This window comes from Marmota monax, unplaced genomic scaffold (assembly GCF_021218885.2).
Source record: "Marmota monax isolate L192 unplaced genomic scaffold, Marmota_monax_Labrador192_F-V1.1 WCK01_AAM20220418_F8-fsc00011, whole genome shotgun sequence".
Taxonomy (NCBI): Eukaryota; Metazoa; Chordata; class Mammalia; order Rodentia; family Sciuridae; genus Marmota; species Marmota monax.
This window is the reverse complement of record NW_026693082.1, coordinates 4,197,814-4,224,685: the sequence shown is the minus strand read 5'-3', so window position 1 is coordinate 4,224,685 and position 26,872 is coordinate 4,197,814. Positions and strand designations below refer to the sequence as shown.

Genomic DNA, 26,872 nt, shown 5'->3' with positions numbered 1-26,872 from the left:
CAGCTGAAGTCCTTAACTAAAAAAGACTGACTTCCTCTGAAGAAGAGGGGATTCAAATTCAAACTGAGGGACCACGTCTTTCCTGGGTGTCCAGGCTGCTGGCTCTCAGGCCTGCCTGCAGAATTTGGACATGCCATCTTCCACAGTCACGTGAGACAGTTCTTTAAATACATTTGTCCCTTGATATCTGAAAGAGACTGGGTCCAGGACCCACTGTGGATACCAAAATCCATGGACACTCAAGTCTCTTGTATAAAGTGGTATACTATTTACATATATCCTACTCACAACTTCCCATATGCTTTAATCCATCTCTTGATTACTTATGATACCTAACACAATGTTAATACTATGTAAACATTGCTTTATTCATATTTTTAGGGAATAGTCACAAGAAAAAAAACTCTGCACATTTTTAGCACATACAATTTCTTCCTGAATATTTTCAATTCACCATAGGTTGAATCCAAGGATGTGGAACCCATGCGTGTGAAGGGCTGATTATAAATCAGATTCTGTGTACATGTATGTGCATGTACGCAGATCTCTCTCTCGTGTGGGCGCTTACACACACACACATACACACACATAAAATTTCCTATTGGTTCTATTTCTCTGGAGAGCCCTGATCATAATGGTGTCCCTCAGAGATGAGGTGGAACCAGGAAGTGGCGAGGGGACCCACCCTGCATTACATATCTGCAGATTGTGAGACACCACCTTCCCCTGTCCTTCCAATTCCTACTCCTTTCTTCCCACCTCCCTTCCCCTTAAAATCACCAGTGGAAGAGTGTCCCTGGGACCTGTGGAGAGCCTAAAGCAGAGACCGGTATAAACAAGTGAGCATATTTCATTATCCTGACGTGATAATCTCAGAAGTCACTTCTGGAAACTTTCAATGTCTGTGCCGTTTCTGCCAACCAACAAGAGACTCCCTCACATGAGCACTTACTCTGGATTTCTCTGTCTTTATACAAACTTTCTAACTTGGGGGGAAATCTGTCAATAATAATGGAAAAACATGAAGCTAGTTTGGGTTTTTATTTTTAAGATTCTCCCACTTTATCAAAAACTACATGGCTTCAATCATTGAAAAGCATTTCTGTTGCAACCGGTCAGAAATGTGTTCTTTTCTCAGTGACTGAATGGAGTCACTGGAGGAGAGCTCAGGGCACACTGGCAGGGGAGGGTGGCCTTTGGATCTCCCTGCACTGGGCCTGCTGGGTTCTGTCAAGTTGCAGCCGTAGGAACAAGTGCCCAAGGGCCAGGCCGCTCCCCACTTTTGATTAAAGAGAATTATCACAGAAATGAGTTAATGCCCAGGTGCCCAGGGCTCCCTGCTGCATACCGAGGCCTGAAGAAAGGGACTGCACGGCCATGGATGCTCTGATTACAGCTGAAAATGGTCCCCAGAGAGTGTGCCTGGCACAAGGCTGGGAGGCTTTCAGCACTTCAACAGGGTCTCTCCCTCAGAACCACTAGTGCCACACACGTCTACATACTCCCACTCCCTCAAGGCTTTCTCCTTCCAGCTTTCTGGAGGAGGAAGGAAGAAAATGGTTTTGGGGGAAAAACATGCCTATGGTAATTATTTTCAGAGAAAACAGAAGCAACATATAAAAGGAACATACAGAAGAAAAACAAGAGGCCCCTGAGAAAGAATTGCCGATAGTAACAGGATATTTGTCCTCATCTCCAAATCAAGTTTTCCTCGTGAGCATGTTTGGCGAGAAAAATCTAAGGTCCTTTCATGGAATGTCTGCAGAGATACTTTGAGAAGAAGGTGCCTGCAGGCCTCGGGAGGGTCAGCTCCCAGGGGCTGGTGGGAGTGCCCGGCAGCAGAGCATGAGGCTGGCCTTAGAGGCCCAGGTGGGATGAGTATTTGAAAACTTGAGAATGACTCACCTTAACCAAATTCAGAGACTGATGTACAAAACCAGAATAGCAGTTGGTCCAACGTTAGTGAGAAGCCACTGCCTAGAGCCAGACCCAAGGGTCATCTTGGCTAGAATATGATGTCACAGGGTCAGTGCAGGAAAGGCCCATAATGAATAGGAGGCCATGCAGACAACACTGTGCAAGCCTGCATTCTTTAAGTACTCTTTAAGTATGTCAGCACTTTCAATCAAGTTGGAGTCCAGCCTTGGACTCAATCATTCTATTTCTAGTCTTAGTGTATTATTGTTTGGATCCAGACACATATGGAGCTCATAAATGAACTGCCATTCAGTATTTGTGTATGTGTGGTGCTAGGGATTGAACCCTGGAGATCAAACACAGGCTAAGCAAGTGCTCTACCGCTGAGCTACACTCTGTCCCCATTCAAAATCTTTTGAGCATTCATTTACATCAAACACCATTATAAATTCTGAGAACCAGTAGGGAACAACACATTGAAAAGAATATTCACTTTGTGGAATTGACATTCTCCTCAGTGCAGAAATAACTGTATGTCAGACAGAGGAAAGTTATGGGAAGAAATACACCAAAGAACATGGATTCAGAGGGAAGGTGGGGGGATTGTTCAATGAGATGACATCTGAGCACAGACCTAAAGAAAGTGAGGGAGAGAGCCACTTGGACAACTGGGAGAACGTTCCAAGCAGAAGGATGAACAAAGGACCAGAGGCAACAGAGTGAGGAGGGAGTAGAAGGCGAGGAGGCTGGGTAGGCAGGTAATGCAGCCACAAGAAGCACATCCTAAAGGCTGAGCCATCCTACAGGTTCTGGGTTTTGTTCCAGGTGTCCTGGATAACCCTGGAGAATGTTAGAAAGAAGATGATCTGATAACCTACATTTTAACCCTGGCTCCCATGAAGAGGTTGTTTCAGCAGATTTCTGAGGTCTTCAAGGATAACTCACCATAGCACCTGGGCACGGATGGGAATAGCATGGAGCAGTTTGCAACTGCATAGGCTTGAGACTCAGTGCTGTCCTTGATTTGTAGCCTTAGGTGAATGGTTTACACCCCCCCAAGTCCACATGTTCATATCTACAATGATAAACACTGTTGTACCAACCTCCAGAGAATCACTGTAAGAGTTAGTGGAGACTGACAAAGACTATGTATGTGGGCCCAGGACACAGTAGACAATTAGCTAAATGTCAGAATCATTTTTACTAAAAACAAACTAAAATCACATTATGTTCTGCTCATTCCCAATGTTCTTCACATGTATGAACAGGAGATTCTCCTAAAATGGAAATACTCTCCATCAGAGGATATCTGTTCAATTTGAAGAGAATCCAATTACTTTGAATTCATTCTTGCTTTAACCTGGTTGACAGAATTATGCTCACTTATTTAAACACGGAAACCAGATTAAATGCATACTTATCTAATTTCATATGGATCACACTAGGTGAAATTTAAATGGGTCTCTTTAGATGGTGGGTGCATCTCATCTTGACATTCAACTTTTCAAGCCAAAACTATCCATTCATCTAGATGATCTCCTCCCATCAAAACCATGGACTACAGAGCTGGGGTTGTGGTTTGGAGGTAGAGTACTCACCTAGCAGGCATGAGGCACTGGGTTCAATCCTCAGCACCACATAAAAAATAAAATAAAATAAAGGTATGGTATCCATCTACAACTAAAAAATATAAATATTTTTTAAGAAATTTTTTTAAAAGCATTGACTTCTATAAATGTATATCCATGAACATTGTCAACTTGCTTAGAGAGGATATTTTGTTTTCATGATGTATTAAACACCTAAAAGTCTTCATTGAAGACTTTCGGACACACAACTTATAGGTCATATCAAAGGGACAATCTCTTACCTCCTGCAAAAACTTTTCACTTATTTGACTGAAGTGATGTCCTGGGGGCTTGATGCCAGACACCATCAGTCCAGAACTGAAGACCCTTGGCTTCTGCAAGTCTGGCTTGAATTTCTCATAGAGGTTAGCTGATGGCTTAAGGTCTCCACTTGCCACCTTGTCCTCCTGGGGAAGAGGCATGCTACATGCTGGTGGGGCATAGGGAAGCCCCACAGGGACCAGTGAAGTGTCCACCTGGCCCAGGGCTTGTGGATTCCTCCGGATGTAGGTGATGATCTTGGGCCTCACAGGCTTGGGCTTGGGCACGATGACGGGCTTCATGTCTGTCCTTTCCTCTGTTTTTTCAACCTGATGCTTCTCCATTCCTTCCTCTGAGGAAGGTGTGTCCTTGGAAGGTGCAACAACAGGCTTAGGGATCCCACTGGGGCAGGTGTTCTTCTCAGGCACTTTTGGGGATGTGTTGAGCAGCCGCACACTGTCAGTGGCGGGTGGGACTGCTGAGGGTGACCCTGCGTTCACACTGAACACACCAAGGTCCTGAAAACTGCTACTGGGTGGCGTGGGCTGGTGGGTCGTGTTCACAGTTGTCTCTGGGTGGAGAGGAGCCGGGGTACTGAGACTTGACTCTGCTCTTGATGGGGTGATTTCACTCTTGGCTGCATCTTCCGGAAGGTTCCCATTTTCCACCACGGGTACTGTGGTCTCTTTTCCCCCTGCTTCTAGGCAGCTGCTTTGAGGGTTCGGGGACTCCGTTTTGCTCTCTCTGGGAGAAGGATCTGAGGCCAACACCATGGTCCTTTCCCTGTTCCCACTGCCCATCCTCTTTGTCTCCTCGCTGACATCCAAGGGCTTGCTGTCCGTCAGATCGTTAGGAACAAAAGCTACGTGGCCATCACCGGGTAAAAAGTTGCTGGATGTCATTTCCTTCAACTTCTTACCTATACTTGGTGATACTTTGCCAGTGGGAAGATTTCCAGCCACTTCCAAGGAAGCAGGACTCTGTTTGGGGCTGATCTGGAGAAGATCCTCCATCCCAGCACCGACTCCTGTCTTCTCCTGGCTGTTGCCTCTTCCCCCTCCAGGATGGTGCTGGCTGCTATTTGAAGCGTTGCTAACTGCAAACATGGCTTCTTTGTGTGCTTCTCCACGTGACTCCTTTCTGTCTTGGTGTGACACACTCTCTTCCTTGCGACACCCCAGACCCCCTGCCTGGGTCGACTTTGGCTCCTGCCCGGTCCTGGGTTGAACATATTTCAGTTCCAGCTTTGGTTCCCCCTTCCCCTGACCTAATTGTGCTTCTGGATAACTCAAGATTTCCTTCAATGACAAAGTTGAATTCAGAGCAGGGTCTGGATGGGCAGCACGTGATGCGTGCTCGTGGCAAACATTCAGTCTGTGTGCCCCCTCTGTCTGGGTCTCTGAGGGACTGGTCTCCTTGGCTTCTGAGGTAGATGGTTTAGGAGGACGTACACTCTTTCCCTCTGAGGTATTATCAGTTGGAAGGAAAGCTGCCCCTGGAGAGTGATCAGTCAATGTCCTCTGTGGCCCTTCTCCACCCCCAGGCACATGACCCCGGGGCTCAAGGGCATCCAGTTGTGCAGGCTGCTGATGCTGCAGAGTCAAGCTCCCAAATGCAGCTGCAGAGCTGCTAGCTCTTTCCAAAGAATGCCTTTTCAATTCCTCATTGTCCAGGGTCTTTGCCAACTTATCCTTGGGAATGTGCCTGGGAATTTCAACATCCCTTTTAGCCAGAACCTCTAGACTAGCCTCACCCATTACAGTCCTCCAACTTGACAGACTTGGTCCCTGCACACTCCGAGGGTTCTGCAGGATATCTGTGCTTCTCTCCATTGTGTGCTCTTCATGTAGCTCCCTCTGGATGGTCGGAGAAAGTTTAAAATCTTTCAAACTGGTGGAGGCAGCCTGAGGTCCTTTCCCAAAGCCCTGATATTGGTGAGGTTCCTTAAGGAAGTGGGTGTGGTGTTCTGGCCCACTTGAATTGGCATTTCCAATTTCATCCACCAGGTCATGTGTCTCGGACTCACCCTGAGAGGAGCTGACCTCCAACATGATTTGATTGGCATTTGTATCTCCCAGACTTAGGATGCTCTCATTATTGTTCTTGGCACCATTTCTGTTGTCCCGCAACTGATTGAAACATGATTTCTTAGGAGCTGCTGGGACACTCATTGTCAACCCTTCAGTGGGGACTGCTGGCCATGCAGTCCCGCTTGATGGAAAGGGGCTTCCTTCAAGCTGTGATGTGATTAACAGGAAATTCTCAAGCTGTTTGTCCTCCTCTGACAATGTCACATTGCAACACAGCTTTGATCATTTTCAGAAGTGTTTCAACCAAGCATTGTCTTGATACACAGCAGAAGGACTTGTCTGTTAGGTTCCTGCTGAACGAAAGCCAATTAGTCCATGAGACCTAGAGAGAAATAAAAAAAAAATGCATTCGTGTTAGATTAACAAGTAGAGATACTTGGGGGAACACAGGGTAAGCACGGATGTGTTCCTCACTTCATACTGTTCTTTCCTTCATTTGATAATTTTTTTTCAAAAACTTTTCTGATACGGGCTCCTGCTGGCCAAATATGGAAAAAGAGAAACTTCAAAATGACAAATGTGTGTATATATGTGACTGCATAACCAATGTGATTCTGCAACCTGTACACTCAGGAAAATGAGAAATTATATCCCATCTGATTCAAATGTATGATATGTCAAGATCATAGTACTGTCATGTGTAACTAAGTAAAACAAATTTAAAAATTATAAAAAATGACAAATGTCAGAAATTTGTTATAAATAAATGCATACTGTCTTAAATTTAAATATTTTAAAAGTCCACAAGCATATACTGATTAGAAAATGTAGAGGAGAAAGAAAGGTTCTTCTTCAGAGAAGAATATCAACTGATGCATAGAAAATTACAGAATCTGAAAAACCACTATTTGGTAATCACCAGAGCAATAATTATCTAAGTCAGGACACAGAGAGACAGTAGAAACAAAGGGTAAAATGTCACTGGGGAACAAGATATTCATAGAATCTCAAAGTATCATCCCCCGGACTAACTTATTTCCCACAAAAGAGAAATTTTACCAATACAACAGAGAAATCTGGTGCACAGCATCATAACTAAATGATCAAATTTAACACCATTGATAATGGAAATAGACATCATGTGTTCCTGCCGTGAGGTATTTTCAGTGCTTCATACCACCTTAGTAGTACTCTTGCATGAATGTTCAGTCTGAATTTAATCAAAAAGAAATAATCAGACAAAGTTAAATTGAGGGTGTTTTACAAAATAACTAACCTAACTGACCCCCAAAATGCAAGCAGATCCTGGGTTTCTTCTTGTTGTTGTTAGCAAAGGGCATGATTGGAACAATTAGAGACTTAAATACAGATTATACGTTAGGTGACAGTATTTTATCAACATTAATGCTCAGTGTCCAATAACACTGATTATTCAGAGATTACCTCTGTTCTTGGAAAAATATTTGCTTTAAAATTTAGGGGGTAGAATAATGATATAATCTCAATTTAGCAAAGTGTATGAGAGAGAGAGAAACTGGCAAATGTAAACCATTTGAAATTCTAGGTAATTGACTTTACCTTTTCTGAAGATATTTTGAGAGGAAAAAAAAAGAGAAAGGCCACATCTTCATAAATGATATTACAATATATTGTTATAATGATTCTATTATCACTCATTGTTGTTCATCTCTTTCTGGGCCTAATTTATAAGATAAATATTACTATGAGTATGCATTTCTTATGGATCTGAAATGTCCCTAAAAGTTCATGCATTGAAGACTTGGTCCCCAGTACAGTAGTGTTCAGAGGTCGGCCTTTGGGAGGTGATCGGGCTGTAAGGGCTCTGACCACATCAGTGGATTAATCCATGGATGAATTCATACCTTAATGAACTGTTGAGAAGTGGTGGGAACTTTAGCAGGAAGTAGGTCATTGGGGGTGTGTCCCTGAAGGATATGTTTTGTCTCTGGTCCCTTCCTTCTTTACTTCTCTTTGTTTCAAGGCCACCATGAAGTGAGCAACTTTGTTCCACCACATATAACTCCTCATTGTCAAGGGTTTTGCCACTAGGATGTCTTGCCTTGCCACCAGCCAAAGTAATGGGGTCAAGAGACTGAAACCTCCGAAACTGTGAACCAAAATAAATCTTTCTTCTTTTTAAGTTGTTTTTTCTCAGGTATTTTGTCACATAATTTGTGTAGGAAAGAACAGTATAGGCTTTGCCACTATCTGCAGCTCCCAGCATCTACCAGGGGTCTCTGGATGTATCCCCTATAAATAAGGGTGAGCAACTATATCAGTTAACACCAGAGAACCCCTCACCCAACTCAAAGATCTTGCAGGTACTCCAGTATCCCTCTCCATCACAGCCCCCTAACTTATGAGATGAACTTCTGGTTTAATATCTTACCATGGGCATCCCTGTGGCTGATAGAACTCTCTTTTTTCCCCCATTCATTTCTTTTGCATTGACACCTAAGCATGTATTATTTTACCTAAGTGAAATTCTTCCCTAGAAGCTGTTGGATTTTTCTGGTCAGATTTTATTTTTCTAATTTGTCTATTTTTCCCTTCACCCTAAGAAACATTAAGATACCAGTCTAGATCTTTCCTTCTCTTCCCATGTCCATGTGATCCTGGATCCTGGGGAACACACACACACATGTACATGCACAGGTGCATTTTCATTCCCTGCCGGGCTGCTCATTTGCTCTTTCCATGTCTCACTTGTGGTCCTCATCATCCACACTCCCTCATTCTTCTTCTCCTTCTCTTCTTCTCCTCCCAGACCTATCTTCAGAAAGCCAGTGGCACCCCCAGATATAGACTGACCCTCAAACAAGGGGCTGATACCTGATCCCAGTCTTGGTTTCCTGACGCAGAGCAGATTCTATACAACTACTTTTTATTTATTAAATTTTGAATATGTTTCCCTTGAAGGTACACACATCCTCCGGGCACGAGTACAAACAGCACGTACGCAAATCGATAAGACAGCTATTTAAAAGAATGTTGTGCTCTCTGGGCTAGGAAATGGGTGTCCCAGAAAGCCCAAGGAGAGCAAGAACTTACACAAAAAGGCAGCCCCTCAGGGCTCTCTGCGGAGAGACATATAAACATGAAGCCAAGGGCTCTCTGGTTTGAACTGTCCCAGCTGGGAGAAAGAAATAATTTCCGTTCAGCAGGGAGAAACAACAGAATATCATGAACCACAAGGCACAATATAATTGCTAGAAAGTGACAAGCAGGGATAAATCAGTGTCTTGCTAGAAAAAAAATTAGAAAAATTAATTTTATAAGAGTTACATCATAGACATTCTTGATCAGTAGACAGTAACTATTGCTCATTAATAAGGGGGTAGGAAAGTAAACCTTCCAGAGGCCAGGAATAATTCTCAATAGAGAGACATGTGTAAAATTTAATTTTAAAATTACAGTTGTATAATTTGCTATGGTTTTTCTCTTCTAACACTCATGTTGAAATTTCTTCCCCATTGTGAGATATTAAGAAGGTGGAAACTTAATCCAACTATGGTGTCTAGAGGTGGAGACTCAGGAAGTGAGTAGTACTAGTTAAGGTCATCAGGATTGAGCCCCAGTGATTGAATTCTTGTGACTTTAAAAGAAGAGGGAGAGACCAGGGCATACACATGCACACTCCCAGTGCTATGGTTTGGAGCTAGGGTCCCCCAAAAGCTTTTGTATGTGATGATGCAAGAATGTTCAGAAGTGAAATGATTAGGTTGTGAACACTGGAACCTAATTGGCATTAATTCACTTGAATGAATTAACTGGGTGGCAACTGTAGGCAAACAGGATGAAGTAGGTCACTGGAGGCATGCTTTGGGTTTATGTTTTGTCCCTGGTGCACACTTACCTCCCACGCTCTTTCCTCTTCTCTCCCTCTCTCTATCTTCCCTTCCTGGTTTCCATGTGCTGAGCTGCTTTCCTCTTCCATGCCCTTCCACCATTATATTCTGTCTCACCTCAGCCCCAAAGCAATGGAGTCAGGTGACTATGAATTGAAACTCTGAATTCATAAATCAAAATAAACTCTTCCTCCTCTGAGTTGTTCTTGTTGACTGTCTTGATAAAAGAGATGGACTGTTGACTAAAGCAGAAACTGGTACTGGGAAGTGGTGTCATAGCTGTGACTAACCTACGTGGTTCAGAGCATTTGGAATAGGTTTTTAGAGGAGTTTGGAAAATTTTGAAAATTAAGGTTAGAGAAGCCTCAGAGTGTTGTAAGTGGAGCTTAATGGGTGATTCTGGTGGGAGCTCAAAAGACCAGAACTCCAATAGGACTATGGACAGTCAAGACTGGGCTCATGAGGTTGCAAGAGGAAAGAAGACTCTATTTAATATTGGACTAGAGGTCATCTGTGTTGCATTATGGCAAAGAAGTTGTTTACCTTTTGCCCATATCTTGAGACTTTCTTTGAGGCTGAATTTAAAGGCAATGGACTAAGTAATCTGGAAGAGAAAATTTTAAGGAAACAGCATTTAGATGGTGACATGGATATTGTTGGAAGCTTTTACCTTTACCAAATTTACTGTGAGGAACAGAAAGTAAAGCATAAAGATTTGAAAAACTAAGTGCATGTAAAGTAGGTAACACAGAAGATGTGGTGTTGAAAAGATTATAGCCACTAAAAAGATGCTAAGTACTTTACACAGAGATAATATGAAAGAAGGCCTGAGGACATCTCTGGAATTGGCAAGATCATACTAATAGCAGGCTCAAGTGTTTAAAGGTAAAAAATTTCTTTGAGAAGAGACCATGGGGACATCCTGCTTACCCAGGGCAAACTAGGAAGTTGTTTAACATGCTCTCCAGGCACTCAGAGGTCACTACAGCCATGGTTCTGAGAGGTTTGGCTACTGCTTGACATGACAACAGACTTTGGTGTCATTCATGTGGTGCTGGTTCTGCAGGAATAAAGGATGATGAAGTTACAGGGTCATGGAGGTGTCCACTGAGACTGCAAAGAAAGGCCTGGGAGGCTAGGCAAAGTTTATCAGGGTCAGAATCCCTGTAGAAAGCCCCTAAGAGGGTGATGCATGCAGATGTGAGAAGTTGAAGCTGCAATGCAGATTCCCAAGGTTAAGAGATGTGAGTAATATGCAACATCTGCCAAGGAAAGCCAAGAGAGAGGCCATGTGGGCTACAACCAGCAAGACCATAGAGGAGGAGCTAAACAAGCCCTTTGGAGAGAACATCATGATGCCATGTGCCCCAGATGCTGGACATGGAACTAAAGGACTTGTTTGCCCTGCTGGATTTCAGTATTGCTGTAGTCCTCTCCCTTCTTTCTATGCCTCATTTCTTCCTTTTGGAATGGAAATATTTCTTCTATGGCATCATATCTTGGATATATGTGACTTGCTCTTGATCTTTATAGGGGCTCACAGGTAACAGTTTGCTTTGAGTCTCAAATGAAATTTTGAACTTAGAATTCTGGCAATGGTAGAACTGTTAAAACTATGAGGATTCCTGAAAATGGGCTAAATTAATTTTGCACTGTGAGATGGGCAAGAGCTTTTGGAGCCAGGGATGGAATTTTATGGTTTGAATATGAGAAATCCCCAACAGCTCTGGTGTGAGGCAATGCAGGAATGTTGACAAGTAATGATTAGATGTAAGAGCTGCAACCTAATAGTTGTGATAGGTCTTAATTTTCTCTTTTCTTTAGTTTGTTTTTAATCTAAATGAATTGATTATCTGGATGATAACTGTAGGCTGGTAGTGTGTGGCTGGAGGAAGTAGGTTACTGGGGGTGTGTCTTTTGGGTTTATATTTTGTCCCTGGCACCTCCCCCAGTCAGAGTCAGTAGGTTTCTCCCTCTCTCTCTCTCTCTCTCTCTCTCTCTCTCTCTCTCTCTCTCTCTCATACACACACACACACACACACACACACACACTCTGCTTCCTGTATGTCATGTAAAGTGGCTTTCCTCAGCCACACCCTTCCACCATAATGTTCTGCCTTGGGCCAAGAGCTATGGAGTAGGCCAGTCATGGACTGAACCTCTAAAAACCATAAGGTAAAATAAACTTTTTCTCCTCTAAGTTTTTCTTTTTTTTTGTATACTGGTCACAGCAATGCAAAACTTACTAATATATCCTGTCTCTTACACGCCATGTCCTGTGTCACCTCGGGCTCTTTCAGAAAGAAGGCCATCACCACTTGAGGAATCCTCAACCTTGAATCAGAACCATGAGCCAAAATAAACCCCTTTTTCCTTTTAAACTTACTTAGTCTAAGGTATTGTGTTATTAGCAACAGAAAATGGACTAACACAATTATACTTTATTTACACTTTAATTTAAAATTAACTTAAGTAAAGTGGTATTTATAACCTCATCCAAGGATAAGTCTTAATATTCTCTTTTCTTCTTTTTGTTTTTCTTTTTCCTTTCACTTTTGGATAAGGAAATGAGGCACAGAGATGTGACATTTCCAAGGTCACACAGCTAGGTGGCAGAGCAAGGACAGAAAAACAAAGAGCCATGAAAAAGAACAGCTGCTAATGGGTGACTGATAATATAAAAGTAAAATCAGAAACCAAAAAGGAGCAACACTCACAAGACAGGAAAAGCTTTTTTTTTTGTTTGGGAGATTGGGTCCAGTGGTACTTAACCCATATCCCCATCCTATTTTTATGTTTTATTTGTGATAGGGTCTTGCTTGGTTGCTTAGAGCCTCACTAAATTGCTGAGGCCAATTTCGAACTTGTGATCTTCCTGTCTCAGCCTCCCAAGACAATGGGATTACAGGCGTGTGCCACTGCAACCAGTTAATTTTTAAACCAACTTTAATTATATAAGCAAAAGGTACAGACAGAAAGCAATGTCTCTCATTTCCTTCCCTCTTTTCTTGACACCCCCACCAGCTCCATCATTTTGCCAAAAGATAGTCACAAAGTAATTCTGAACAAGGGTTATTTTTTTATGAAACTAAATTTCATTCCAAGATCTCCCTACTAAGGTAAACATTTTCCCCAACATGATCATAAACACCCCAATTCCTAATACTGGACTGTGTGTGAGTAAACAAAATATGCAAATATCCAGCCAAGTGAAACCCCAACTGAGGTGCATTTTCCTGGGGTGAGCCATGTAACTTTCATGTGGATCAGATCCATCATTATAAAAAAAAGTACAAACAATGGCCTTAGAGACAAATAGTATTTTTTCTTGAGGAAAAATATCCTAGGATTGAAATGAACTTAGAGATCTTCTAGGCTTATAACCCGCGTGATGCCTGATCGTCTCCTGCATGGATTCCCCTGGCACTAGGTCCAGGAAATTTGCCAGCCCTCTCAGCAACCCCTCACACATCTGTAAAGGGCTACTGTGGGCAAGTTCCGCCTCCCTGGAGCAGAACAACCCGTCCTTCTGCCACTGGACAAGCTTCAGGTCTGTAAAGGGCTCTATATTTCCTTCTTCCCCAACTCTACTCTTCTCCTTTTTAAAAATCTCAGATTCTCCCAAGAGTTCAAGGAGCTTTTGAAAGCTGACTCTCTAAGCAGTTTCCCTCAAGTTCAGACAGCAGAGAAACTGAAGTCCCTCCTAAACAGGGTGCTTGGGGCACACACCATGCTTTAGTTTAAATTGCATCGACCAGAGTCATGTAGAAGAAAACCTTGCATTCCCAGTTTTCTTTCCAACCACACATTCTGAGAGAGTGACCCCTCTATGGGCACACACATCACCCTGCTAATTCTATATCATCAACTGAAATGCCATAGTACAAGTTGAGTACTCTGAAATGTTTGTGGGACCAGAAGTGTTTCAAACTTCTGTGTTTTAAAGATTTTGCGATATTTGCACAGGCTTTGCTGATTAAGCATCCCTAAACTGAAAGACTTAACTCCAAAATGCTCCACAAAGATTTCTGAATTAAGGTTGCTCAACCTGTACCACATATGTTATCCTAAACTGAACTGACTCAATCCTACATTTGTTGCTGGCTTTTAGCACCCCTGGGTAGGACCCTAAGAATACACACTTCAAACTTCATCTTGCTGGTCTCACTGCATTTTTCTATCCTGTTTTAAAACTTTTGGTGCCCGTTGTTAATTTTTCATCCCAAATGTTTGCAATCCATTCTGTTTTCATATCATCTTTGAAGAGATGGAAGTGGCTTCCTTATTATCATTCATTTTTCCGATACTAATGTTAACAGAACAGGACAAGAGATAAAGCCACAGTGGCTGGTGCCATGGGGGGGTCACCTCAATACAATTCCATGATGCTCCTCATCTGACCAATCCCCTCTGTCCACCTGTCCCTGCAGTCACTACTCATGTCCTCCCTTTGTTCACAAGAGTTGAATCTTAAGAGAAGAAATCCCGTCCGCCATGTTGTGAAATGCTAATAATGCTAACATCCAAAATGTAAAGAAAATGAAAATGAAGAAAGAAAAGGGAAGGAGGCTGAGCTATCCACCTGTTCCACATAATCACCTGTCATCTTGCAGGGCCCACTGTTCATTTCCTCACTACTCAGAACTCATCAATTACCAGTGTTTTAGAAAAACCCACTATAGGCTCAGCATCCTGGTAACTGGTATGAATAATTAACTGTCACTAAATGATGAGGCACCTTAGAAGAAATGCATCTTAGGTGATTGCATTATATGAACACCATCAAATGAACACAAACCAAGATGGTCTAGGTCAATCAATGGTGTGGCCTCCTGATATAATCAAGAGACATGGCAAACATGAGAGGATGAGGCTGCTGCCTGCATAACACAGCATACTGCTTACACAAAACAATGTTTATATAAGTGGAAGGAGTAAAATACAAAATAATAATAAAAGCATAATATAGTAAGTGCATAAACCAGTAATATAGTTGCTTATTATCATTATCACGTATCATTACTGTACATAATTTTATGTGCTACACTTTAATATGACTGGCAGTGCAGTAGGTTTGTTAACACAAGCATCACCTCCAACATACATGTAAAGCATTATTCTAGAACTTACGATGGCTGTGATATTAATAGGTCATAAGGGAAAGCTCCATTAAAATTTAATGAAACATGTCAGATACGTGTACATTGTTGACCGAAATGCCATTACACAGCCTGAGTATAATTGAGCACCATGCTCTCTCCTTGCTAAAAAACAAAATTGTCTTTGCCCATCTTTAATAATCAGGAAAAATTATATGGAAATGCAAAGAATACCAAAATTTTTTGAAAAGTGATAATAAAGGCAAATAAATTACCTGAGCTGAGAAACCATGAGAAGGCTACAGGAGCTGAGCCATTGTGGTAGTGGCAAAAGGACAGCCAAAGATGTCCAGGGAGCAGAAAAGAATGTTCAGTATTAAAACTTCATGTTAGTGGTATTTTGATTTTCCAACAAAGACAAAAAGGTTATTGATGGATAGTCTTTTCAATAATTTGCAATAAAAGCTGAAAATCTATATGAAAAAAAAATAATAATCAGGCTTTCTTCAGCTGTCCTGAGTTCACAATCTCCAAAAATGGTTTGACCTTCTCATTTAGAAGGTTTTTTTCAGTTGGATGCATATTCATTTTTGAATCATGAGATAGATCAATAGCACCTTGATGCTCATACATAATCTCTTCATCCGTCTTGGGCTTCAATTTCCTGTTACCCATGTTTGTTGCAGCCAATGGAGCATGAAAGGCATTCTCAGAGAAAGAGAAATGCTGGCATAGCCACTGTACCATCCTCAGCATCATCCCAAGTTACTTGTTAAATGACGGGCTAAAGCCAGACTTCTCAGCTTGACATACAAGGTCTGATGAGCACTTGGCCCATCTATGGTCCCAGACTTAAACCCCTTTATCTTTCCACCTGCTGAGTAAAATCACCCTCTCTACACAATAGCTCCAACCAAGTATAGAAGAAATCCAACTCAAAGGCCACTTCTCCATAAAGCCATTCCTGATTTATCTCCTCTTCCCCTCCCAAAATGGTCAGGGAAGAGCTAGATATTATCTCTCAAGTCCTGAATCTGCAGGTCTTTTCTTTGGGGACTGTCATTCTACACTTTTTATCATAACTATGTACACTATTCCCTCAGTGTCCACAGGGCATTGTTACTAGGATCCTTCCTGGATCACCATCTGAGGATAATCAAGTCCTATATAAAATGATATAATAGCTGGGCACAGTGGTGCATGCCTGTAATCCCAGTGGCTCAGGAAGCTGAGGCAGGAGAATCCTGAGTTCAAGCCAGCCTCAGCAACTTAGTGAGGCCCTAAGCAATTTAGCAAGACCCTGTCTCTATATAAAATATTTTAAAAGTGCTGGGGACATATCCCAATCGGTGGTTAAGTGCTTCTGGGTTCAATTCTCAGTACTAAAAAAAAAAAATATGACATAATACTTGCATGGAACCAACACATCCTCCTACATACCTTAAATCATCTCTAGAGGACTAATACAACATATTACATTGTTTAGGAAAGGATGACAAGAAAAAATCTGTACATGTTCACTACAGATGCATTTTTTTTCTTTTTTCCATATTTTTATTAGTGCAATATAATTGTTCATCTAGTGGGATTCATTGTAATATGTTCATAACAAGTACACGATATAGCGATATGATTTGGAACTCCCCTTCCTTCCCTGCCTCTCCCCCACCCCCCAGGTCCCTTTTCTCTCTACTACTGCTCTTCCTTTGATTTTCATGAGATCCCCCCTCCACCTTACTTTTCTGTTTTCCTCTGTAGCTTCCACATATGAAAGAAAACATATGACCCTTGGCTTTTTGACTCTGGTTTATTTCATTTTGCATAAAGTCTTCAAATTCTACCATTTTCCTGCAAATGACATAACATAATTTCATTCTTCTTTATGGCAGATGCATTTTTAAAATATGTTTGATCAGTGATTGGTTGAATCCACAGATTCAACCAATCACAAAGATGGAGGGCCAATTCTATGTCTTTTTAAATTGCAGCTATGTGTCTTGTTAATATACCATGTGTGTCTTACTCCCTTTAGGTTAACTGCTCAGATGCTTCTGTTTCCTGAGTGGTTTCTGGGACAGCACTTTGCACATGGTAGACACTTCACATGAAGCAATTTCATCCCAACTTGAGCTCAAAAAGTGAATGTTCTTGCTATTCTCAATAGAGAATGGAGTCTATCATTTTTCAATGTCTTAAGGTAGACAATGAAAAGTTATCCCTCTCAACTGAGGTGAGCCCCCTCTTCCAGGGCCAAATCAGAATATCCAGGGCTGAGTATAATAAAAAATACATTCTAATCATTATGTATATTTGTCCTAATAATTACTTAGAAAATAAACTAAAGGAAGTTTGAAGATTTTGATGTTACTAAAAGGAGGAATGGGTTTTAAAGGATTTTTGAGAAATATGGTCTTACAGCATTTCTTAGCTGCCTGGTCTACTATGCAATGTTTAATCAGTTGTGAGTTTTCATATACATATACAAACACTGTGCCTCTCTGCATGTGAATGCAATTCCATCTGACATAATAAAACCTAGTTGCCAAAGAAGCTTCAACTGCAGTTTCTGCCATGCAATAAATTATCCTTCAGAAAACTCCAGGATATAGAAAAATCTATAGATTATGAATCTGAGAAACTGATGTGACTCCATTTTTGAAAACCCAACTTCTACCTCAAGGCCTGTCCCGAGGGAGGGGGCGTGACCCTTGTCCTTGGAAAACCCCACAGAGTATTCCTAGGCAGATAGCCAACCTGCTGAGTTGTTTGTAAATAACAGGAGAGATCTGGGGAGCCAGGTGTCCCTGACTCAGTCAGGCTAGGTGAGGACCCATGGCAACCCCCTAGCAACCACCAATCAGCATGAGACAGGGAAAATACCTGGGATGCCAGATGACCCCCCAGTAGTTTATGGTGGTTGATAACATGTTGGGAAACCATGTAGTTCAGCACATACACCCCTCATGGCCTAAACCAATCAGTTCAAAGGAATCCCCCTCTTGTACTAACCAATCACCCCTACCCAACTTGTTCCCACCAGTGAACGTGCTAATCAATGTTAAGAGTTGTTGTTTGATTTGCCCGTGTTGTGAAATGATTTGCTGTGTGATGTTGTGACACACAGAGTATCCCCCAAACCTATAAAATCTCACTGAACAAAGGACCAAGATTCACTCCTTGGGACCGCTGCATCAGAAACGGTTGTGAGTCCAGGCTCGAGCTTGCAATAAAGACTCTTGTGTGATTGCATCGGATTCAGCTCCTGGAAGTCTATTGGGGTCCCACAAATCTGGCATTACAAATCAAAATTCTAAGCATAATAATAGTGCAAAAGAGTCCAAATCCTAGCTTTAAAATTTTACTTCGTATCACTATTAAACAAATACTTGGAGTCTATAATGTTATAACACATTGAATAGGATACTTTATATGTAATCACATATAATATTTACTTATAAAATCACTTACATTAGCAGTATGGCAATAATTCCTCTGTAATTACAATTACTTAACAATAATCAGATTCTAGATACTATTTTATAATAATTTATAGGTTAAGTATCTCTTATCCAAAATGCTTGAGACCAGAGTGTTTCAGGTTTGAGTTTTTTCCCCAGGTTTTGGGATATTTGAATATAAACAATGAGATGCGTTGGAGAGGGGACCCAATTCTAAACATGAAATTCATTCATGTTAAATACAGACCTTATATATATACCCTGAAGGCAATTTTATTCAACATTCTAGTGCGGCTGTGTTTTGACTGCAGTTTATCACAGGAGGTCAGGTATGGACATTTCTGCTTATAGTATCTTGTCAGTGGTCCAAAAATTACAAGTTTTGTACCATTTTGGATTTCAGAATTTCATATTAGGGATGCTCAATGTGTACATGTCTATTCTTGATAGGCATGATGGTAGCCAGTCTAAATTTTGATGTTCTGCAGACTAAATGAGCTGCACAACTTCAGTGTCATGATAGGGTTAAAAATCAAATTACTGGTTGGGGGATGTTAAGATATATATTCATAGATTCTGGAGCTGTCTGTGGTGCTGAATTCTATGAATGTGTGCCAAAGAACACAAAATGTAACAGCTCTCTGGAGTCCTCTCTGCTCTCCTAATCTTATGTACATAACATGGATAACTATCAAACTTTATTCTAATATACAAACAAGACTGTATTCAGAACATCCTCTTTTTAGATAGTAGAGGCTATTTTATTTCTATTTTGCTTGAATAAAAAGAGTTGAAATGCTGCTATTTTCCACTTACAGAGGACCAGGAAAGAAACAGTTTTTCATAAGTTAGATGAATCCAATATTTAAGCAAAACATCCATTGATAAAATCTCCCCAACAAAAATGTTACGTGCTTCTCCAAAAGAAGTTTCATTCAAACTTGCCAACAAAAAGCATTTGTTTTCCCCATTAAAATACAAATCCTTTCCAGAACAGAACTTCACCCACAAAATTCAGGGTGTTCATTCTTTGCCTATTCGGATTAATATTTATTTTGTTTTGGTTTCTTGGATGATTTTTTTCTCTTAAGTGGATATGTTTATATTGCCAATTACTTTTAAAAGTGAGCTTATATTGCATTACAAGGGTAAAAAATCTACCCAAATCCCTTAGCTCCACCCCAAGTAATTAAGCTTAATAATATCCCAGGCCTTTTTTTTAACACCCATAAAATGAGTTCTGTAACTCCAATTTTTGAGTTTGATGTTATGGACTTCTTCCCATACATGTAGTTAGTACGTCATCATTTTTCATGATCACTTGTGCCGTAACTTACCCCCCATTTTCCCCTATTTTTGAACTTTAGATTGTTTTCGGGTTTTACCTTTTAAAATTATTCTTCCCAGAAAATCGAGGATCCTAAAGGCAGGATGGTGTGAAATGGTATGCATAGCACATTCTCATCTCAAGACAGAACTCTAAGCTCCATAAGAGAGGTTTGCTTTGTGGCCAGGAGGGCCAGACATATGATGGATGCCCTGTAATCATCTGATGAATAAATACATACTGCCCTCAAGGAAAAAAGTGTCAGCCTTCATCCTACCCCTGGACTTCCCCACATCCTGCTCTATCCCCACCCTTGAAAAACTGTAATTAGAGTGACCACATCATTTATCATTCAAATGGAAACATATTTTTTCTTGCTCGGGAACATTTTTCATTTTTTTACTAAACTGTAATTCACATAGAGTTCACCATCTTTACTCTACAGTTCTGCAAATTTTAGCAAACACTGTCCTATGTCTCACACCACCGCAATCAAGATGCAAAACAGTTCCATGGGCTCAAAACAACCTGCTCCATCCCCAGCCCCTATCTGTTTTCTGCTCCTACATATTTGCTTTTTCCAGAACATTCCTTCCATGGAACTATCTAGCATGTGGCCTTTGTTTCTGGCTTCTTCCACCTCACACAGTGCAACTGAGATTCATCCAGGAGGTTGGGTCATCTGCAGTTCATTTCAGTCCAGGGCAGAAAAGGATTCCACGCTTCACATCAAGGTCTGTTTGTCCACCCCTGTGGGAGGGACCCTGGGTTGTTTCCAGGTTTGGGTAATTATGAATAATGCTCCTATAAACATAGGTTTTTATGTGAAACTGGAACACTTTCGAGAGATCAAAATGCTAAGGCAAAGGAATGCCACATGGACACTGGACAGAGGGTGGCTCTGCACTCAGAATGCTGTTCTCCTGTTCACTTGCTGTCTATGATCTGCCTCCTCTGAGTCCTATAGGGGGTCCTGGGGGACAGGCACCTCCACCTCTCCTTTGGCCACTCTACCTCTAAGCCCACAACAGCCAACTTACCACTACCAGCGGCTGGTTTTTTGTTGTTCTATTATATTTAATCTGTGTAACAATCTAGTGAGCAGCATTGTTATTCCATTTTACTGACAAGGAAACTAAGGCAGAGAGAAGCTAAACGAACTCTGAAAGTAACTAGAAGAGCTGGGTTTGAACCTGTCATCTATGTCCTTCATCAAGCCACCACTTAAACCTCCATAGAATCCTAAGGTTTCAAAGTTGATAGGAAAAACAAATACAAAAAGCCTTGCTATTTTATTTTTACTTTACCTCGAGTGACATTTCACATGGAATTTGCTCATTTATATTTCTTCATTTTGCAAAACTCTGAAGTGAAATTATTTAACTATTATTTTACATGGTAAATCTGGGAGACAGGCTATTTTTCAGAGTTCATATTTTGCCAATGAGAACTGAGATATTAGAAATTGAGGACTTGCTCCAGGGTGTTAGGGCTGTAGCAAAGACCCCTTGTCTTATGCCCAGCTCATACTGCCAGTCCCTAGTCTGGGTTATTGGTGCCCTCATCTCCCTCACCACCAAAGCCAAAAAATCTAGAAACTATAAGAGAAGAGTTTGAAGGCCTCAAACACAAAGAAATAATAAATGTATAAGGAGATAGATATGCTTGTCACCCTAATTTGATCATTATACCTTGTGTGCATTTATTAAATTATCATACTTTACCCTATAAATATGCACCACCATTATGTGTCATTTAAAATAATTTTTTAGAAACAAATTAAAAAAAAGAAAAATCCATTCTCCCTCCACAGGACATTTGCAGGCTACAAACCCTCCAATAGCACCCTTGCCCTGAACTCTGTGACCCTGTGAAAATTCCCTCACCTGCTGCCCCTCTCCCTCCCATGTGGCCCTAGCCACAAGGGTCTTCCATGCCAATGCCTTTCTGTCTGGAGTCTGCATTGCTGTCCTTGCAGCTCTGCACACTCCATGTCTGACTTTACAATTGATGGGACCCTTCTTATATTTCAGATCTCAGCTTAAATGTACCCTCCCTCGCAGACTTCCTTGAGTGCCATCCTCTATCCCCAATCTCAGGCCCTTGTCAGTTATTTTACAAGCTTTATCAGGCATTCTCTGCATTGCTTATTGGTTCACTGTTTTTCTCACTCAATAAATGAAAGCTCCATTAGGATAAATATAAGTCCTACTCACTATAGATCCTGGCGAACAGACTAGTACCCAGCTCACTGTGGACACTCGATAAATATTTGCTGAATAAATTAATAGGGTAGCATCATTGAATCTTTCCAGATTTACTTAGCTCTCTGGGTAACACCATGCTGAGAGTATATTCATCATAGAATCACGAAGCATTAGAAGTGGGAAGGAACTGAGAGCTCAGTCCTCTAATTTTGTAATTAGAATCAGGAAACTTCAGACTGAAGAGGCTGCATGATCTACTCAAGTCCTAGTTATAGACTCTGTTCAGGGTAGAGCCAAGCTCCTCATGTCCCAGTTTAGTGCTCACCCACCTTCTCAGACCCTGAACAGGCCTCCTGGGCTAGAAAGGTAAGAAAAACAAGCAACAGAGATACAGGACTCAAGGCTCTGAGATGGACCCAATTTATTGAGCATCCAATGATTTTTTAAAAGCACACGGGGCAAGAGACAATAGGAAATAAAACATAAAGAAGAGTCCTAATCTTACAGGAATTGCAAACTCCTGAGGAAAAGGATTTAATTATATATAACTCATAACAATGGTGATACAATCAAGGCAGGGTGTAATAAAATGTGCCATTAAACAGACAAACCAAGCACCATGTAATGGCAAGAAGGAGCTAGAAACTTCAGTTGAAAGAATTGGGAAGAAAGAGATCTTTGGTTCATCTTTCCGTGTGTGTGTGAGTGTGTGTGTGTGTGTGTGTGTGTGTGTGTGTTTACAGTTTTAAAAAGACTCAAGCTGGCCCCCTGGCACACAATCCAGAGGGATGCCGCACTCCAAGCCTCATTGTTGTCTTTGCAGGTGATGCTGGAGTTGCATGACCCTCAGTTCCCCCAGTTACCCACTTCCTTAATCTCTGTTTACTTATATCCCCCCCACCACCAGTGGTGAAGTGCAAAGGAAAGGAAGCCACTATGAAACTCAAATCTGTCGAACACTGCTTGCTCTAAAAAGTATTTTACGAGGAAAGAGGGCAAAATAATACCTAAAACGAAGCCTGGGGATTATCTATGGATTTCAATTATCTTTGCAATCCCTATCTTCTTTGCCAGAAAAAATTGGGAGTTATCTCTTCTGGTGAAGGAGGAATAAATTTTTTTCATCTTGTTTAAGTGATTGACAGTTTCAAAAGGCAGCAAGAACACTGCCCTGACCATCAAGAGCTTGTGATAAATTCTCTGCCATGACTTTGGGAGACAGGTGAGAAAAGCTAACCCCTTGAAGATTAATATGCTATCCACAAAAATACTAGATGAGATGGGAACTGTTCCAGTAACAGTATTTTGTGCTTGTGTTTACTAAAATGAGATCAGAAAGAGAGACATGAATTCCAAATCTAGATAAAGACAAACAATTTCTGAATTACGGAAAAGATAATATATTTTGATAAAGGTATATTAATTAGCTCTCCAGGGACTGAATCAGATGAGTCTTTTTGTTTTGGTAATACTGGAGGAGTGGGCAGCAGTTGTTTAAGAATGAAATGCAAATGTCTGGTTGCAGGCCACGAACTCGAACTCTCCCCTTCTGCAGCAGCTGCTGGACCTATTAACCTGGTTGCTTCATAGTCTCTGCTACCCAGATGGCTCCTGAACACCACTGGGGCTGGACCCACTCTTAGGTTTAGAGTATGTCTTTCTATTTAGTCACCGGCTCTAGTGTTAATATGACAGGGTGATACTTCATTAATTATTCCCTCCTCAGGTTTAACCACATGTACTTTGAGTAATTCCAAAAACCCTCTCCGTTCCTTTGTTTCCTGCCCCTGATGTGATGGCCCAGCCTGTCTCCTCTGCAAAGTGGACAGACTAAACCAAGTAGCCACAAAAATTTCCCTAAATCTACATGAGCATGGAGGGAGGGAAGCTGATTTCAATGGAAGGGGGCGGGGTGGGGGCGGTGATCATGGGTAGGTGGGGTCTGACTTGGTACAAATTGAGGACAAAAAAAGATTCTCTCTCAAGCTCTGCGGTTGGGCCCTGCTCCACCCAGCCTCTCCAAGAGGGCTCACTTTATAGCAGTAGGAATGCTTGACTCTCCTGTGCTACAGGGCCTCACAGAATGCGTTCATGGAGGAGGCAGCACATGACCCTTGCTTATCTGTGGGACCACAGGCTATAATCCTCAGGGATCATGTGCTATCTGAAAGGAAGAAAGAAATATTGCTCACATTATCAGCAATAAAGTAATGATCACCCAGAGCTCCAAAGCCTGTACTAGGTCACTGTCAATGGGGCGCCTTCCAATTTCTCTTTTTTCCCCCCCAGAAGGTGAATTTCTTTTATCTTGCATCAACAGTTCATAACCTTTCTTCTGTCAAATAAACCAGATGGCTAGAAGGATTAAGCTAAATATTAAACACCATGATGCTGCCTGAGCAAAAAAAAAAAAAAGTCAACCAGAAACCAGAAAGCAAATAAGTGCATGGCACAAGTGAGCACAAAACTTCCAACTAAATGGAAGTGTATATACTTTCATATCCCAGGACCTTTCATAAAGTCTATATTTTCATGACTGTACACTATGTAAACAACAAGGAATTTTTGGATCACCATGCTTAGAACATCTTTATTACTAAGGAAGAGATAAAGAAATGAAGAGAAATAGAAAAGGAAAAGTACCTTAGATAGTTAGGAACCAACTCGGCCTGAAAACATGGAAGAAAAATAAATGATGTGTGTTAGGGAGATTGATTGATTTTGCTGTACACTGAAATAAATGAATGTCATCATCTTAGTAAATCTGTAAGAGTCCTCCAACATTTCGCCAAAGCTGAAAGGAAAATAGCAAAAATACCTATATTCCAGAGAAAATTTAAGAATGCCTTTGAAAACAGCAACTTGTTGACAGTGTGTTGAATAGCCTCCAATCAACAACCCCAGGTTAGGAAATTGGCTTGCTAGCATTTCCATGGTGGTACATGACTGTAATCCCAGCGGCTCAGGAGGCTAAGGCAGGAGGATTGTGAGTTCCAAGCCAGCCTCAGCCTCAGTGAGACCCTGTCTCTAAATAAAATACAAAATAGCACTGGGGATGTGGCTTAGTGGTCGAGTGCCCCTGAGTTCAATCCCCAGTACTTTAAAAAAAAAAGAATAACTTTCCTAATGCCCAATACAAACCTGAGTAAGTATGAATTTTAATGGTGTGAATTAAATATCCAAACCACAGCTTAGAAATTCACTGTTAATAACACAAAATTCCCAAACTCATCCATTTTAATCAAAGACACTCTAAGAAATGCCATATGCTTATATTTATCTTTCAAATAAAACAATTTAGAATTATTCAATTCTACACAGTGATTCAGAATCATATCCTTACATGTATGATATGTATGCATATGTGTTAGGCACAGAATGGGGGCATAGATGCTAGTAGACCCTCTGTGTGGTTCTTCATAGAGGGGCATCCTCAACCCAGATAGTTCTGGAACTCCCATGTCTACACACCGACCACTGATCAGAGGAATATGTTCAAAGTCTACTATTTGGGCTTGCATTAGTCAGCTTCGCATTACCAAAATGTTTTGAATTAGTCAGCTTTGTGTTATCATAATTAAATACCTGAAGCAATTAATTTATAAAGAGAAAGGTTTCTTTTGATGTATAGTTCTATTAGATTTGATAAATGTATAGAGAAACCATTAATATAATCAAGATATAAAATAACTGCATCACACCAAAAATCTCTCTCAAAGTATCCCTCCCCGCAACCACTAGCAAATATTGATTAGGTTTTTCCCAGAATGACATGTAAATATAATTATATGGCATGTCACCTTTAAATCTGGCTTCTTTCAGTTTTAATATGGATGAATTTAAATGATATTATTATATTGTTAATATTGTTATATTAATATAATTGATTTGATATGGTATCCTATTTAATATACCAATATTATTAATATTATATAGAATGCACCTTGCATCCAAGATTTATCCATATTATTATATGTATCAACAGTTCATCCTTTTTTTAAAATACTTTATTGTATTTATTTACTTTTATGTGGTGCTGAGGATCGAACTCAGGGCCTTACACGTGCTAGGCAAGCACTCCACTGCTGAGCCACAATTCAACCATTTTTATTGCTGAGAAATACTCTATTACATGACTATACCAAGTTTTAAAAATTAATTTATCAGCTGAAAGAGGAAAACATTTTTAAATTCTAATTTATTATCTCAGAGAGATAAGAGTTTCTATAAAGCAAAATAGGTATATTATAAAAAAGGACAGAGAATTCATTTAATTAAATAGAAGAAATTGGAAATATTACAATTAAGATGTAAAAATAAGTAGGCAAATTAAGGACTTTAAAATATAGAAAATCTTCAGAAAGTAAAAAAAAGAAGACAAAATGAACAGAGAAAATATAAAATGATTACAGGATCTATCAAGGAGCTCTAAATTATAATAGATATGCAGAGAGGGAAAGGAATAGAGAAACGAAGAAGGGAAAATTACTAAAGAAAATTCTTAACATTGAAAAACACAAGTCTCCAGATTTAAAAGGCCACAGGGGCATAGGAAATAAAAAAAAAATAGTATACTGAAAAGAAACAAGATTGGGAGAAAGTCCTATTTCTTCCATGGAGCTAAAATAGATTACAAATAAAAGGAACAACACTGGCCACAGATTTATGAATAGTAAAAATAAATATTCAAAGTCAGAGGAATCATGGTAATGCTGTAAGAAATCACAATTTTGACCTAGAATTCTACACCACTAAACTATTGCCAAGAATGAGTACAGAATAAATACATTTTCAAATATAAGATAATTTAAATACTGTCATGCTTTGCTTAACAACATATATGTTCTGAGAAAGGCATCATCAGGCAATTTCATTGTTGTGTGAACATCGTAGAAGGTAGTGACCCAAACTAAGACAGCTACGAAGTCACTAAGGGATATAATCCCATGTGACAACATCATACATAGGGTCTGTCATTGGTTGAAATGTCATTACTGGGAATCATTTCCATTCTTGCCAAAGAAACTTAGGATAATTCATTCTAGGATCTCAACATAAATAACAGCCCCACTTCAG

The 26,872-nt window shown here is 40.6% G+C and overlaps 1 protein-coding gene across 3 annotated transcripts in view; it reads right to left on the bottom strand.

Annotated features, from left to right (window-relative positions):
• Mtus2 (microtubule associated scaffold protein 2) overlaps positions 1-26,872 on the bottom strand; it is a 595,926-nt gene that overhangs the window by 386,632 nt on the left and 182,422 nt on the right. For all 3 annotated transcript variants that reach the window (XM_046454223.2, XM_046454224.2, XM_046454225.2), the window contains one exon: positions 3,788-6,218. In XM_046454223.2, coding sequence (XP_046310179.1) covers positions 3,788-5,977 — 2,190 coding nt within the window. In that variant the 5' untranslated portion in view covers positions 5,978-6,218. The remainder of the gene's footprint in view (positions 1-3,787; positions 6,219-26,872) is intronic.